The sequence below is a fragment of the Sporisorium graminicola genome, chromosome SGRAM_1 (assembly GCF_005498985.1).
Source record: "Sporisorium graminicola strain CBS 10092 chromosome SGRAM_1, whole genome shotgun sequence".
Classification (NCBI taxonomy): Eukaryota; Fungi; Basidiomycota; class Ustilaginomycetes; order Ustilaginales; family Ustilaginaceae; genus Sporisorium; species Sporisorium graminicola.
In genome coordinates, this window is record NC_043719.1 from 1,859,876 (window position 1) to 1,872,980 (window position 13,105).

The 13,105-nt window shown below is 55.4% G+C and overlaps 4 protein-coding genes across 4 annotated transcripts; 1 reads left to right on the plus strand and 3 right to left on the minus strand.

The window, feature by feature from the left end:
* Positions 1–595: 595 nt before the first annotated feature.
* On the minus strand, positions 596–6,013 carry EX895_000678 (uncharacterized protein; the record flags this gene model as incomplete). The annotated part of the gene is made up of 1 exon (XM_029881279.1): positions 596–6,013. The coding sequence occupies one exon, from the start codon at positions 6,011–6,013 to the stop codon at positions 596–598; it is 5,418 nt and encodes a 1,805-aa protein (XP_029742665.1).
* Positions 6,014–7,706: 1,693 nt separating this feature from the next.
* Positions 7,707–8,462, minus strand: EX895_000679 (uncharacterized protein; the record flags this gene model as incomplete). Its single annotated transcript, XM_029881280.1, has 1 exon — positions 7,707–8,462. The coding sequence occupies one exon, from the start codon at positions 8,460–8,462 to the stop codon at positions 7,707–7,709; it is 756 nt and encodes a 251-aa protein (XP_029742666.1).
* A 365-nt stretch (positions 8,463–8,827) lies between these two features.
* On the plus strand, positions 8,828–9,763 carry EX895_000680 (uncharacterized protein; the record flags this gene model as incomplete). Its single annotated transcript, XM_029881281.1, has 1 exon — positions 8,828–9,763. One exon carries the CDS (start codon positions 8,828–8,830, stop codon positions 9,761–9,763), a length of 936 nt encoding a protein of 311 aa, XP_029742667.1.
* Positions 9,764–9,853: 90 nt separating this feature from the next.
* EX895_000681 (uncharacterized protein) lies at positions 9,854–12,775 on the minus strand (the record flags this gene model as incomplete). The annotated part of the gene is made up of 1 exon (XM_029881282.1): positions 9,854–12,775. The coding sequence occupies one exon, from the start codon at positions 12,773–12,775 to the stop codon at positions 9,854–9,856; it is 2,922 nt and encodes a 973-aa protein (XP_029742668.1).
* Between the last annotated feature and the right edge of the window lie 330 nt (positions 12,776–13,105).

A 13,105-nucleotide genomic window follows, 5' to 3' on the forward strand; every position in this document is an offset into this window, starting at 1 on the left:
AGAAATGAAGCTGACGCTTGGAGGCGACGCTTGCCTCGAAAAGAAGAAAGCGCAGTCGGAGTATGCGATGTGGAGTGGAGGGCACAGTCCGGATTGGGTTCAAAAGTCTTACCGACCTCTTGTCGCAATTCGGGGGGGATCCTGCTCTGCGTCTGTTGCTGAATGGTGGAAGGCGCGGAACAGAGATACCTAGCGTGATGCAAGAGGGGAAAGGTGGTGGTCCGAGACCAGTCCGAGACCAACACCAAGCTGACGAGTGAAAGAGAATAAAGTGGAGCGTCCCACGAAATTTCACGCCACGCGCCCTGCTGCAGTGGCTCCGGCTCTCCAAACGTCACGAGCTAACCAAGCTTGAGTGTTCCGTCTCCCGAATAGCCTTACCGCTTCATACCGAGGGCCCAAGGCAACGCTCTCGTTTCTCAAGCTTTTAATCTCTTTTTGCCTGACGAGCTTCTCAGCACTTGTACACATGACAGTACCACATGCCGAAACAAGCAATTATATGGCAGAATGCGATTCCAGAGGTCTAAGAGATACAGTCAAGTCGGAGCAATTCTGAAATCCTTTCATAAAGCATCGACTGCGAGCAGTCGGTTCAGTTGTTGGTGGCAGCAAGCTTCGCCAGCGTCTCGAGCTCATCGTACTCTCCCGTCTTGCGACACATCTCGTAGAAAATACCCTTCTTCTCCAGCAGTGCGGCCGGCGAGTCGTTCTCAGCGATGCGACCCTTGTCCATCACCAGGATCCTGTCATAGTCGATGATCGTCTTGAGTCGGTGCGCGATCGTGATGATGGTGGTCTTGTGGTTTGCATCAGCACCCAAGGGCGATCGCAACGTCTTTTGGATTTGCGCGTCGGTCTCGAAATCAACGGAAGCCGTTGCTTCGTCCATAAAGATGATGGACGTCGAACGCAACAACGCCCTCGCCATCGAAATAAGTTGACGCTGGCCCTGAGAAAAATTGTTGCCTCCTTCAGACACTTTATCCTCGAGTGTGAACACCGTGGTGCCGGAGCCATGCTCGGTCGGCAGAATTGAATCGACGGCAGTGGATGACGATGAAGACGGATTGGGTTCCATCGACTGCTCGTGGATCGAGGCAGCTCGGCTTGGAAGGACACTAGGCGCAGCGGTCTGCACGGGACTCGTCTTGAGATTGACGCGACGCAATGCCAGCAGGCATTCTTCGTCGGTGCGCTCGTTGAATGGATCCAGGTTCTCGCGGATCGTACCGCTGAACAGCACAGGGTCTTGAGGGATGATGGTAAGCCGACTTCGAAGATCCTCGAGGCCAATTTTGCTAATATCGATGCCATCGATGACAATAGAACCTTGTTCGAACTCAACAAACCGGAAGAATGCGAGCGCAAGCGTACTCTTGCCTGAGCCGGTCCTGCCAACCAGACCCACCTTTTCGCCTGCACTGATCTCAAACCCAACGCCTTGCAGCACTGGGTCGAGTTCAGGCGCGTACTTGAGCACAAGATCCTTGACCTGGATGCCACGGCTGTTCACCTTGGACGGCCAGCTCGGCGGTGGACGGTTTCCTTCGACAATCGCCAGCGGCTCTTGCGGCAGGTCAAAGTACTCGTACATCCTCTCGACCGAGTTGAGATCCATCTCAAAGCCAGTCCACACGCGGCAAAGCCAGTACAGTGCCAGCACGAAGACTTGACTTTGAGTAATGGCGATACCCGCCAGCCCGGCATCTACGCCTCGGACGAGCGACATGACCGATGCACTGAAGATTGTCAAAGCACCCATCAAGTCGAATCGGAGCAGCAGCCAGCGATTGGTCATCCAATAAAGGTTATTGCAGCTCTGCGAGGCGTCAAGGCGACGGAAAAGGGTGTCAACGAAGCGGTCCTGCGCGCCAAAAGCTCGTACGGTTCCGATACCGTTGAGCACCTCGGAGAACGACTGGAAGATGGGCGACCGTGTCACAGACTCAAGGCGTCGAAGATCACGAGCCGCCGCAATGTATGAGCTTGCTGTCCGATAGTAGGCGTAGACCACCAAAGCCAAGAGGGGTGCCACCGCTGGAATGGTCCAAGCGATGTTGATCATGGCAAACATCGCCGCCGTCGTAAACAAGATCACGGATCGGATGTTGTTAGACAGCGTGTCGTCTGCAGTCTCGACATCTTTGGTGAAGCGATTTAGAATGCGGCCAGTCGGGGTCTGGTCAAAGAAGCGGGTGGGAGATCGTACAACGGCCTTTAACATCCTCGTAAAGAGCTTGTTACTCGCTGCAACTCCGAATCGAAAACAGAGCAGCATCGAAATGTTTCCTCCGATCAACCATGTGAAAAGAATACTCGCGTGTACGCCCAGATACGGAAGAACGTTTTGGTTAGGATCGGGGAACCGAATTCGCTCGCCTTTGTCGGGACGATGTTGATAAGCACCTCCCCAAAACGAAAGCCAGTATTTCTCGGCTACATCTGCGGAGCGTGACACCATGATGAATGACAGGACCATGGCAAAGGGCAGCAAGCCAAAAGCCGACAGATACGTCACGTAGATCTCGCGCTTAACGCTACCTGTCGACTTACCCTCTGCTGTCACGAGCTTGCCTCGATTAGAAGCACCAGCTGCAGCGGAAACAGGGTCGGTCTTGCTCTTTTGGTCCGTGGCCTTCGCGTCATCGGCCTGCGCCACGTCCTGAGCTTCGTCGGCAGCTTCTTTGGCTTCCTCTTTGGCCGTCGCATCGGTGGCAGCCTGTTTGCCTTTGCTGTCTGGGCTTGACTCCGAGGTGAGCGAGGAGAGGAGGCCCTCCGCCTTGAGGTCAGCCGGGGAGCCGCTTGCTCGGATGCGGCCTCCGTCCAGCATCAGCACGTGTGCTACATGAGGCAGCACGGTTTCCACGTGGTGAGTGACCAGCACGACGGTGCGTCCTCGCACCAGATCTCCGCAGAGGCACTCGTCAACCAGTTTTCGGGCAGTGTGCGAGTCTACGGCTGCCAGCACATCGTCCAGCAGCAGAACTGGAGATCGAGAGTAGATGGCACGCGCCAGCGCCACTCTCGCTTTCTGACCGCCTGACAGGGAGACGCCGTTCTCTCCGATCTCGGTGTGATCACCGTCCCGAAACGTCTTGAGATCGGGATTGAGGCAGCAGCATTCCAGCACCTTGTCGTATCGGTCTTGATCGAAGAATTGGCCAAATACGATGTTGTCACGGATGCTCAGCGTCTCGAGCCAGGCCGTCTGAGAGCAGTAAGCAACACCTCCGCTGAGCAGCTGCAGAGGACGCTTCGGCAGGATGATTTTGCCTTCTACCAACTCCATCTCACCGAGGATAGCTGAGAGCAGCGAAGACTTGCCCGAGCCAGTGGGGCCGCAGACGAGCGTCATCTTCCCTGCGGGAGGCTGGAAGTCGAGCGCGGTGAGATGGAACGGAGTCGCCTCTTCTTGCGCTCCATCTACTTCTGTCGCTGGTTGAGGTGTCGTTGTGTCCTTCTTTCTCCAGAACTTCAAGGACGACAAGAATGAGGGTTTCGCTGTTGGCTTGTTGTCGTCAATTGGCTTTGCAGCATGCCATCGGAGAGTGGCACCTTTGAGAACAATGGTGCGATCCTTGGTGGCTTCGTCCAACACAAGCTCTGCCTGATCGCTACAGTTCTTGATGACCCACTCGGGGACTTCGTCCTCTTGCAAGAAAGCGTTGATTCGGTCCATTGAGACTTTAGCTTGAAGCACCATGTTGATGACCATGGGGAGCACGGAGAGTGGATTCCTGAGCATGCCAAACAGCGCAATTGCGGTGAAACCTGTGGCGATATCGAGTTGTTTGCCTTCGATGATGGTGTACGAGGCAAACGAGGTTATGGTGATCAGGATGGGCATCAAGCCGAAGGAGAGCATAATGCCGGACTGGGCCCAAGCGCCGCGATAGAACCATTTCATCTCTTCACGTCGGGCACGCATGACGCGCTCGGACCAGCCTCGCTCCCACGCGAAGAACTTGATGAATCGGATCGAGTTGACGAGTTCGTTGAGCACGGTGATGCGCTTATCCCTAGCTTTGAGCGTTCCTTTGTTGATGGCAAAGGAGAGCTTTGTCAAGTACTGCTGGAGCGGCATCAGAATCAAGGCGGGTCCGACGCCAACAAAGGCAGACCAGCCAAGAAGTTTATAGAGAAAGGTCGTAGCGATGACGAGTTCGAGTGGAGCAGTGTAGGCCATGAACAGCATGGTGACGGCGGCCGAGATAGTGTTGGCGTCCGTAGACATGAGGTTGACCAGTTTACCGACGCTTGCGGCACTCTTGTCGTCCTCGTGACCTTGCTTGACTTTGGCATCCTTGGATTTGTCGGTTTGGTCCGAGTCTGCTGCCTGGGCAGTGGAAGTGGCGGTATGCAAGGAGCCCGAGATGTCTTTGCGTCGCAAGGATTTGTCGTAGATGGCGAGAGTGAGCTCGGATTTAACGCGAACACTGGCACGACGGCCGTAGTAGAGATGCTGAAGATCAGTTTGCGTCTTGGCGACCGAAACGATCAACGCAAAGAAGGCATACAGGAAAGCACGCCGTTTGGCGGGATGGATCGTGTCGTGGCCCATGAGTGCGAAGACATTGAGCAGCGGCATCGCGTAGCCTTGCATTCCCCCCTGGTGTGATGTGGTGAAGGAGGCAGGGTCCGAAGAGATGGAAAGGTGGGACATGGAGCGGGCAGCCACTTCTGAGGTATTGACACTCTGAAGCGCTTGAAGGATCTGCTTGATGAAGAAGGGACTGGCGTAGGCCGCGGTGTAAGACAGAAAGGCGAGGACGAAATCAAGAGCCAGATCCTGAGAGTTCATCCAGAAGATCTGACGGAGAATGTTGGGCTTCTTCTTCTCGGCTTTGGCAGCAGCTCGAGCTCTGGCTTGCGGTGTAGAATTTACAGTCGCCGCCTCAGCTTGCGCTTTGGCCTTCTGGTATTCTTGGGCATCCTTCTCTTGAACTAAGCGCATGTTCTTGAGCAAGATCTTTGATTTGGATAACTTGCTGAGCTGGGACACGTCTGTTTCTTCGAGGGGTCGAGAGAGGGCCGTGTTGATAATGGGATTCACCCAGGAGAAGCTGATCCACTGCCACAGCGTGCAGTAGTCCTCAAGGGGTGGGGGATAGCCATAACGGTCGTGCTGAGGGTTGCGGTCGTATACCTGCAGAGGCAAGCTGGCGATGAGGTAACACCCAAAGGCAACGAGTCCAAACGAGAGCAGACTGAAGATAGGAGGGGCCAGCTGGCTGCGATGCGGCGGTGAAAAGGGCAGGTGTGAGACGTCAATGATTGAATGATATGCGATGCAGGTGGAGGCAGCAATCTCGAGGCCGTAGAAGGTGAGGAGTGCATAGGGGGGAGTTGGCGAGGGGAACAGGGCCGAGGAGATGGTTGCGTAGGTCCAGCCAAAGACTTGATATGCGGCAGCTAGCTGCAACGCGCGCGCACCTTGGAAGCCAGCTTCGATAGCGACACGGTCGGCAACGACACTGCTCAGAGAACACATGATGATCGCAGCCATCCATACAAAGAGATGAGCGATGTTGACAGCGGTGAGTCCGAGTCGCACTGCGGCTGGCTGCTTCGGTGCATTTTTAAGACTAGTGCTAACGGCCTGCGACGGACCTCGAGCTCCGAGCAGGGGCGAGGTTTCCGAGCGACCCTCACTGTCGCCTGCTGCTGCCTCCGAGGCAGTGACGGCCCCAGTCGATCCGTATCCTTTGGAGGCTAGAGTAGCTGGCTGAGTGGCTGATGAATTCGCCTGGGACCGCGTGTGGTCGTCGTGCTGGCACGCCTCTGCCTCTGCATGGTCGTACTCGTGCACATCCTCGGGTGTGACAAACGGAGTAAAGATGCGGGTCGGAAGCGAACTCGAGAAGATAATCGATCTGGGCCAGAGGTGCGAGACCAGCACAGCAAGCACGAGAGCTGCTGGAAGATAAGCGTCCAGGATGAGCGATAGGGAAGTATAGGACACGGGACGAGACCGCATGAGCTGGTCATCGAGCAGCTGTTGAGGGGGCATTCTGTCTGTTCTGGGACATGGCCGAATGATTGACGGGGAGGGAAGGAAGGACCCAGATGATTCGGGGTTGATTGTGTATATATGCTGCTGCAGTGTCGGCAGAGAGTGTTGGTTGACAGCTGCAACATTTGAGAAGAACAGCGGAAAGTTGGTTGGACCCTTGCCTTGCCTTGCCTTTCCTATCTCGCGAGCCGGCTTTCGTTCTGTCTAGCACGCAAATTGACAACAGGCTCACAAGACTCAGCATTTTCGGGAGAAACAGCGCCGACGCGTTCGTTCCCTTCATTTCCACTCATCAAGCAAGCGCACACTTGGTGTGTCGGCTCCTCGATGCAGTGTGACTGCCCATCACCTTGAAGCACACGTTGCGATATCGAACACGGCAGTGTATGTGATGGCGGTGTAAGTGATGATAGTATAACATGGCCCTGTCCGAGAGTCATGCCACAAGGGCGGTGCTACAAGCCCTGAAGCTGTGTTCATCACCTACTGTAATCTTTCTACAGTCTAAAGAGAGCACGCAACAAGCTCACCGTTCCGGCGGCAAGGACACAACGCTTTGTCGATCCGGCAAGGAAACGTCGCCGCTGCATGGCTGCAGAGCACGCTGTCAGAGTCAAATTCATTTGCAGGATGAGTCAAGTCAGGAAACTTTGTTCACACTCGGCGCTCGTTCTGCCTCATCTGGCGGTGATGTAACAGCATGGCGGAATGTGAATCGCCGGCAGGAGAGAGAGAGAGAGGGAGCACCACGCCGCCTCGACGGTACGATACGCGACTCGTTGCAGGCTGTGTCTCGAGGACCGTTTCCTCCATGGACGCACTCGAGACGATCCTTGGATCGGAGCGTGGTCTTCCGAGGGTACACACATTGCTCACAGGAAGCGAGCTTGGCTGTGACTCGCTTGCCGCCCACGCCTTGCAGCAAGCTCCCCATCGTTATCTCTATCCACGGACTTGTGCGGAGTTGTTACGCGAAGGAAAAAATAATTGACCTCGGCCGCCAGCGGCCAGGCACAGTTGGTGCATTACAAAGCTCACGACACACGACGCTACCTTCGCGGAATCATAGTATTGCCTTTATGGTGCCATTGGGTGGTCACCCCGCATTCTTTTCAATCGGACAATGAGCGCATCTACATTCACCGAGCTCGAGGACGACACTTTGACCTTATTTGACATCTGCGGCCATAGAATCCTGAAAGCACCGCATCCCGTCCGATCTGCGAAGTTAAGCAGGATATCGCCTAGTCAGTACTGCGGTGGGGGACCACGCGGGAATCCTAGGTGCTGCAGTTCTTTTTTTTGGATCGTCGAAGCTTCTGTCTGGCCGTCATGGTCAGCGGCGAATGCGGATTTGCTATGTCGATCTCCAGCACAGCCCAACGTGATGAACATCATCACCTCCATGGTAAAGACCGTCGTCGTGGTGATCCTTTGCGGTCCTCAGAATTCTGAACACAATCTCTCCATTCACTAGCATCGAGAACCTCCTCTTTTCCTGAACTCAGTCTCCTGGTTGTGGATGATCTGCCTCCTTGTTGAACGTGCTGGCTCAGACTTCCCGCTCTTTGCACCGTCTCATGATACCTTCACTCCGATGCTGTGTTGCCGATGCACACGTCACGCTTCCTTGTAGATCAGACAGTGTTTCCAGGGTATATTGAAAGCTGCATCACTCTGTCTGCTCTCGCTACTCCACTTCTTCCGCCTGCTGCAACGCACCTTCATCATCACCAAAGATCTCCTTCCGCATCGCAGCCAGCTCGTCATCATCCAGCTTTCGGAACAGAATGCCATTTGCCTCATCAGCGCGAATGGGTCTGCTGCCTGCCTTCCCTGCTGCAGCCTCCGATAGCCCCTCGTTCGGCCGCGCCGGATTGGCAAGATTCAAGCCAATGCTCGGGTTAGGAAACCCGCTGCCCCCGCTGACGTCGTACAAGCTCGATGGTGCGGTCGATAGCGCGACTGACTGTAGAGCTAGCTTGTTGAACAATGTCCGATGCGTGCGGAACATGCGGTAGACTTCAGGGTTGGCCACGATCCCCTCTCTGAGACTCTCGAGCACTTCATCCTGGAACACGCTCTGCACGTATTCGAGGATGTGCGAGACGAAGTCTTGACGCGGTCTCCACGCTCCTGGGAACCGAGAGCTTAGCAGCATTCGGCCCGTGTCCGGGTCCACCAGCGGGTGTAAGAGCGTGGGTGGGAAAAAGATCTGCGGAGTAGCCGATGGATAGGATGAGGGGAAGACAATGTCGAATCGGAATATGCCACCGCTGAAGGGTCCGTTCTGGACAAAGATGACAGAGTGCCATAGATGCGTATCGTCATCGTCGAGTTGTACGTAGATACCGTTGGGGCAGTTGGAGGGGAGGCAGAGTTGTGCGTACTGAAAGGAGATGTCTCGCTGCGCATACTCGAGCTGCAGCTGTTGGCGCGACGGCATTCTTGCGTGCGTGAGGTGAGGCGAGTGATAGACGGCGCAGCAAAGCTTGATGAAGCGAGATTCTGTCTAAGGAACATTCGAGCGGAAGCGCGATTCTGTCAATGGGTTCATCGGATGCAGCACCGACTGTCGCTACATCCCGAAAGGCAGATCAAGGCAAGAAGCCAAAGCAGTCGGCATATCCAAAGGCCCGTCAAGTGTTGGACTGCGTGCGCGTGTTGCACTCCACTTGCCCGAGTTCCGATGCACTCTTCTCAAAAAGCCACACTTCGCATAACCAACACCTACCCACCTTCTCCTTGAGACACCTTGCAAATCCCCGCCATTCTTCTTTTCTTCTGCTCGCCAGGCCCCACACCGCAGTAATGGACCCCTTCCAAGTACGCTTACGTTTCGTCTCTTCCCTCCACCGCGTCAACGCCTCTCTTCCGACCATCCAAAAAGCCCTCTCCTTCATCGTCGACTATGCACCTCAGATGCACGCCGAGCTGTGGGACTGCATCATCGACGAATGCAAGAAAGGCTCGATCAACCGACGTATCAACCTACTGTTCCTCATTGATGCCATCTTCACCGACGAGACGCTCTCCTCTGCCATCCGCACCCTCTTTCGGCAGTATCTCGAACGCGATCTGTACGCGCTATTCGACCTAGCCGTACCGGAAGGAAGGTGGGATGCGCTACTCAACGTACCTGCCGTCAGCAAGATCATCGCAGCTTGGAAGGCGAGGTTTATTCTCGACCGAAGCACGCTCGAAGATTTAGAGGTCATGTTGCAAGTGAGGAAGGACGGGTTGTACGCCCTGTCCCCCGATCGTAGGAACTTGACGCTGCTCCCTCCCAACGACATGCAGAGACGCATCGAGGAGGATCGCGAACGTCACAAACGGCTGAGAGAGCGTTCCTGGATCTTGCCCCCGACTGCATTCTCACACCAGTCTCTATTCGGGACACGCCCAGAACAACTGGACCCGACCTACTTGACACGCGCTCAACCAGCATCGTCATCGGAACAGAAAGAAGACATAGATGGGGATCGCATTTGGACCACGCAGGATCTGGATTTCAGCCAAATGTGGGACGAGACGAGCGACTTCAACGACGATGACATTGACGAGATTGTGGAAGATGAAAAGCTGAGTTGGGTTCATCAACTGCCGCCACCAGCAGCAGCGGCAGCAGCGATACCAACACAACCAACAGCGGACCCTTCAGCCACCACAGCGCAGCTACCACCTGCGCAACGACAACCGCCACGCGCTCCAGCTTCCATGCGCTTCGCTCAGCAACAGTCTTCTTGATCTCATCTCGCCACTCTCTTTCTCAACCTTGTATTTGTACGCCACCGCATTCAATGTGAACGAACAGCATCGCATTGCCCTTTCGGCCATTCACTGCCTGAAGTACTGTGCCATGTCGTGCAGCCGATCAAACATGGTCGACAAATAACTCGTCTCGTTTAACAACCCTTCGAACTCCTTGATCGCCTCATCCTCGCTCAGATGCAGCAAAAACTTATCCTGCACCTTGAGCACCGCCTTATCTGGCTCCAGGCGGATATCCGGGATATTGGCATCCACCATGAGCGCGACGAGGTTGAGAATCAGATTCGCGTTCTTGCGCAGATTGGTAAATGCCGTGTAACAGAACGCCTTGAAGCGCGCATAGTGCGGTGACTGGGTACCGCCCATCGCATCGACCATCTCCTTGCACACTTTGACGGGCGGCGGGAACGGTTTTGGGTCGCGTCCGAGGATGTATCCGAAATCGACGTGGAAGAAGTGGCCGTCGGAAGAGAGGAGCAGGTTGTCCAGGTGTCGGTCTCCCACGCCCAGGAGGTATGTCACGACGCAATAGCCGGCACAGGAGCGAATGAATGTGTCGAATACGGTAGCGTCGACGCCATACGTTGATAGCGAAGTGGGCTGAGGATGATGAGCTCGCAAGAAGTTGAGGAGAGATCCTTGGTGCGCAGAGAGGATCCCGGCGATGGAGAGCGAATCGACAAACTGCACCATACCGTCGATGCTGCCCGTAGCGAGCACGCGGTACGGCGTCATTTTGAGATCCAGGTTCTCGTTCCTCAACAGTCGATCCATCAACGAGAACAACTGGATCACCAGCTGATCCTGCCGCAAGTCGTCGCCATTTTTGAAGATGAGCGTGTACTGCCCGACCGCGCTCTTATCCCTCGCATCTTTTGCAGCCGTTGCGGGCGACTCGTCGTTGATCAATGAACCCACTTCGTCATCCTCGATCAGACTCGATGTAATGCTGTCCGGCAAATGACCGCTTCTGTCGCCATCGCTTGCGCCCGAGCTGACCGTACTTTGAACCGCAGTCGTGAACTCCAGTCGAAGTGGGAACAGATTGCTTTTGAAGATGGTACTCTTCTCCGCCACGATTCCAGTCACCGAAATCGATGCATCCAGAGGCAACATCAAAGGCGGCTCGAAGCGGTTTAAGCCATTCTTGGGATCCGCTATAAGGGCGCGCAGCTTTTCAATCTTCTTGGGCCTCGCGTCCCGATTGGAACGAAGCTCCTTGGCTCGCCGGGAAAGCGTAGCTAGCAGCGTCGCCTGCCTTGACAGGGTTTCCCTCCTCTCGGCTCCCAACCGATCCAAGAACCGCCGTTTGACCGTCTTGAACAGCGACCCTGTCTTCGGATCCTCGCACTCCACCTCAAGATACCAATACAAGTTGTTGCCCAGCAGGGGATTCGACAGGCCTCGTCGGATGAGAAACTCAGCGAGACCACTGCTGTCATTGTCCGCTGCATCGTTGGTGAGCGAGTGGGAAGGAGAGCTCGCTGGATGCAGATTCGCAGGCGGTCGGCGCGCATCTTGCTCACGATCACCGAGAGCCGAGCCTGCAAGCCCTCCGGCACTGCGAGTCACAGGCTTGTCGAATTTGAGCGCCTGCACCAGTTGCAGCAGGTAGAGGATCAGCTCTTCGTCCTCGGCACGCTCCAGCTGTCGAACGGCGTACGAGCGAACACGTGGATCTTTGAACGTAGGCCCAAGCAGCTCCAGCGCGTCATCCAGGCCCGGCTCGGTCCACATCGGCAGCAACACCTCCGTCGCCTGTTTTGCTTCGCCTTGGTCGGTCCACACGACCGACTTGAGAAATTTGGTCAGACCATTTGGATCGCGTGCCAAGTAGAACCTGAACGACCACACTCTGTCCATCTCTGCCGAGGTGAGCACGCGCGTGGGCGGATACGACAGGATTTCGTTAAGCTCGTCTCGCACCTCTGCAGATGGCTTGAGCTCGCGGTCGAGTGGTCCCGACCGATGCGATCGCACAAGTCGACGGTACTTGGCTTCGACTGGATTGGACCGTGCGATTTCCGGGTCGAAGATCGTAAACAAGGAAGATGTGATTCGATTCGGATCGCTGTTTGAAAGCGCGGCAGCGGCAGCAGCCGCTGCAGCCGCTGCCGAAGAGGGATTACCAGATGCTGTTGAGAGCCCACTCCCGTGGCCGCCTTGCGCAGCGGTACCACCGTGATCGTTGTAGGCGCCTCCTGCTCCAATAGGAGCCGTGCCAGGACTCGGACCAACGAGCGGCCCAGAGAGCATCGAAAGCCCATTGGAGACATCTGCTGACGGAAGAATGGACTCCGCTTCGCAATAGACGATGGGAAGCTCGAATCTCGGCAAATCAACGTACAGAAAGAGCCGATCGCTCGACTGGCTTTCGACCTGGTAGACCTTCTCGACTTGACGATACGCAAGCTTGTCGAGCCAGTCGACGCGGGGAAGATCGCCACGCTCATGTCGCTTGATGAGCTTCTCGAGTCGACCCATCTCGTCTTTCATCTCCCCGACCTTGCTCGGTGTAGCGCTCTCGATGCCTCCATTCGCCTTGACGCCCTTCCACACAAAAAGCCTGTGCTGCGCCGACTTGAGCGTGCCTTTTTTGCTGAACAGGCGCAGCGTTGTTCCACCAATGATGCGCAAGGCGTTGCTTGAAGCCACATCGTAGATAGTGAAAGCAAGTTGAGCACCGAGAGGTAGGTCGCAGAGCTTGTATGGTAACGTCACCCATTCGTTCCACTGGTGATTGTTGCGGAACGGCTTGTACGCGGTTTTCACCGCGATGCTGAGTGGCTTGTTGTCCGAAAAGAGCTGGCATTCGACGAACAAGTCGGGATATCGTGATAGCTGTGCTCCCCAATGACGGCTTTCTGGCTGTTCCAGTAGCTGTGTCCGGGTCAGGCGGTCGAGCTTGCCTTGAAGCGAAGATATGCGGAAGGTAAGATTCAGATGGAGATCCGACAAGCGGACGAACGAGTAAAAGTCGCGGTCCATATTGCGCGAGGCAGCCTTATCAGGATCGCTCCATCAAGTAGCAGCACGGGAGTCCATCCGAACAGATGGTAGATAGAGGCGTTTTGGCCGTGTGTGATGTTGAAGATGGTGTCGTAAAGCAAAGGAGTCGAGTGTGGGTGGCTCAGCGTCTGTGCGCGCCAAAATCGCAATTGTTGCATGTTACATTCAGGGTCCACTAGCTCTCTACGGGCAAAAATGGAGGTTCAGCAGATCCAACACTGAAGCACAAGCTGGTCTCCCAGACGATGAAGCACAGCGCTCACATCTTGTCGATAAAATACACACATACACGGATGACTTGTTTGACTT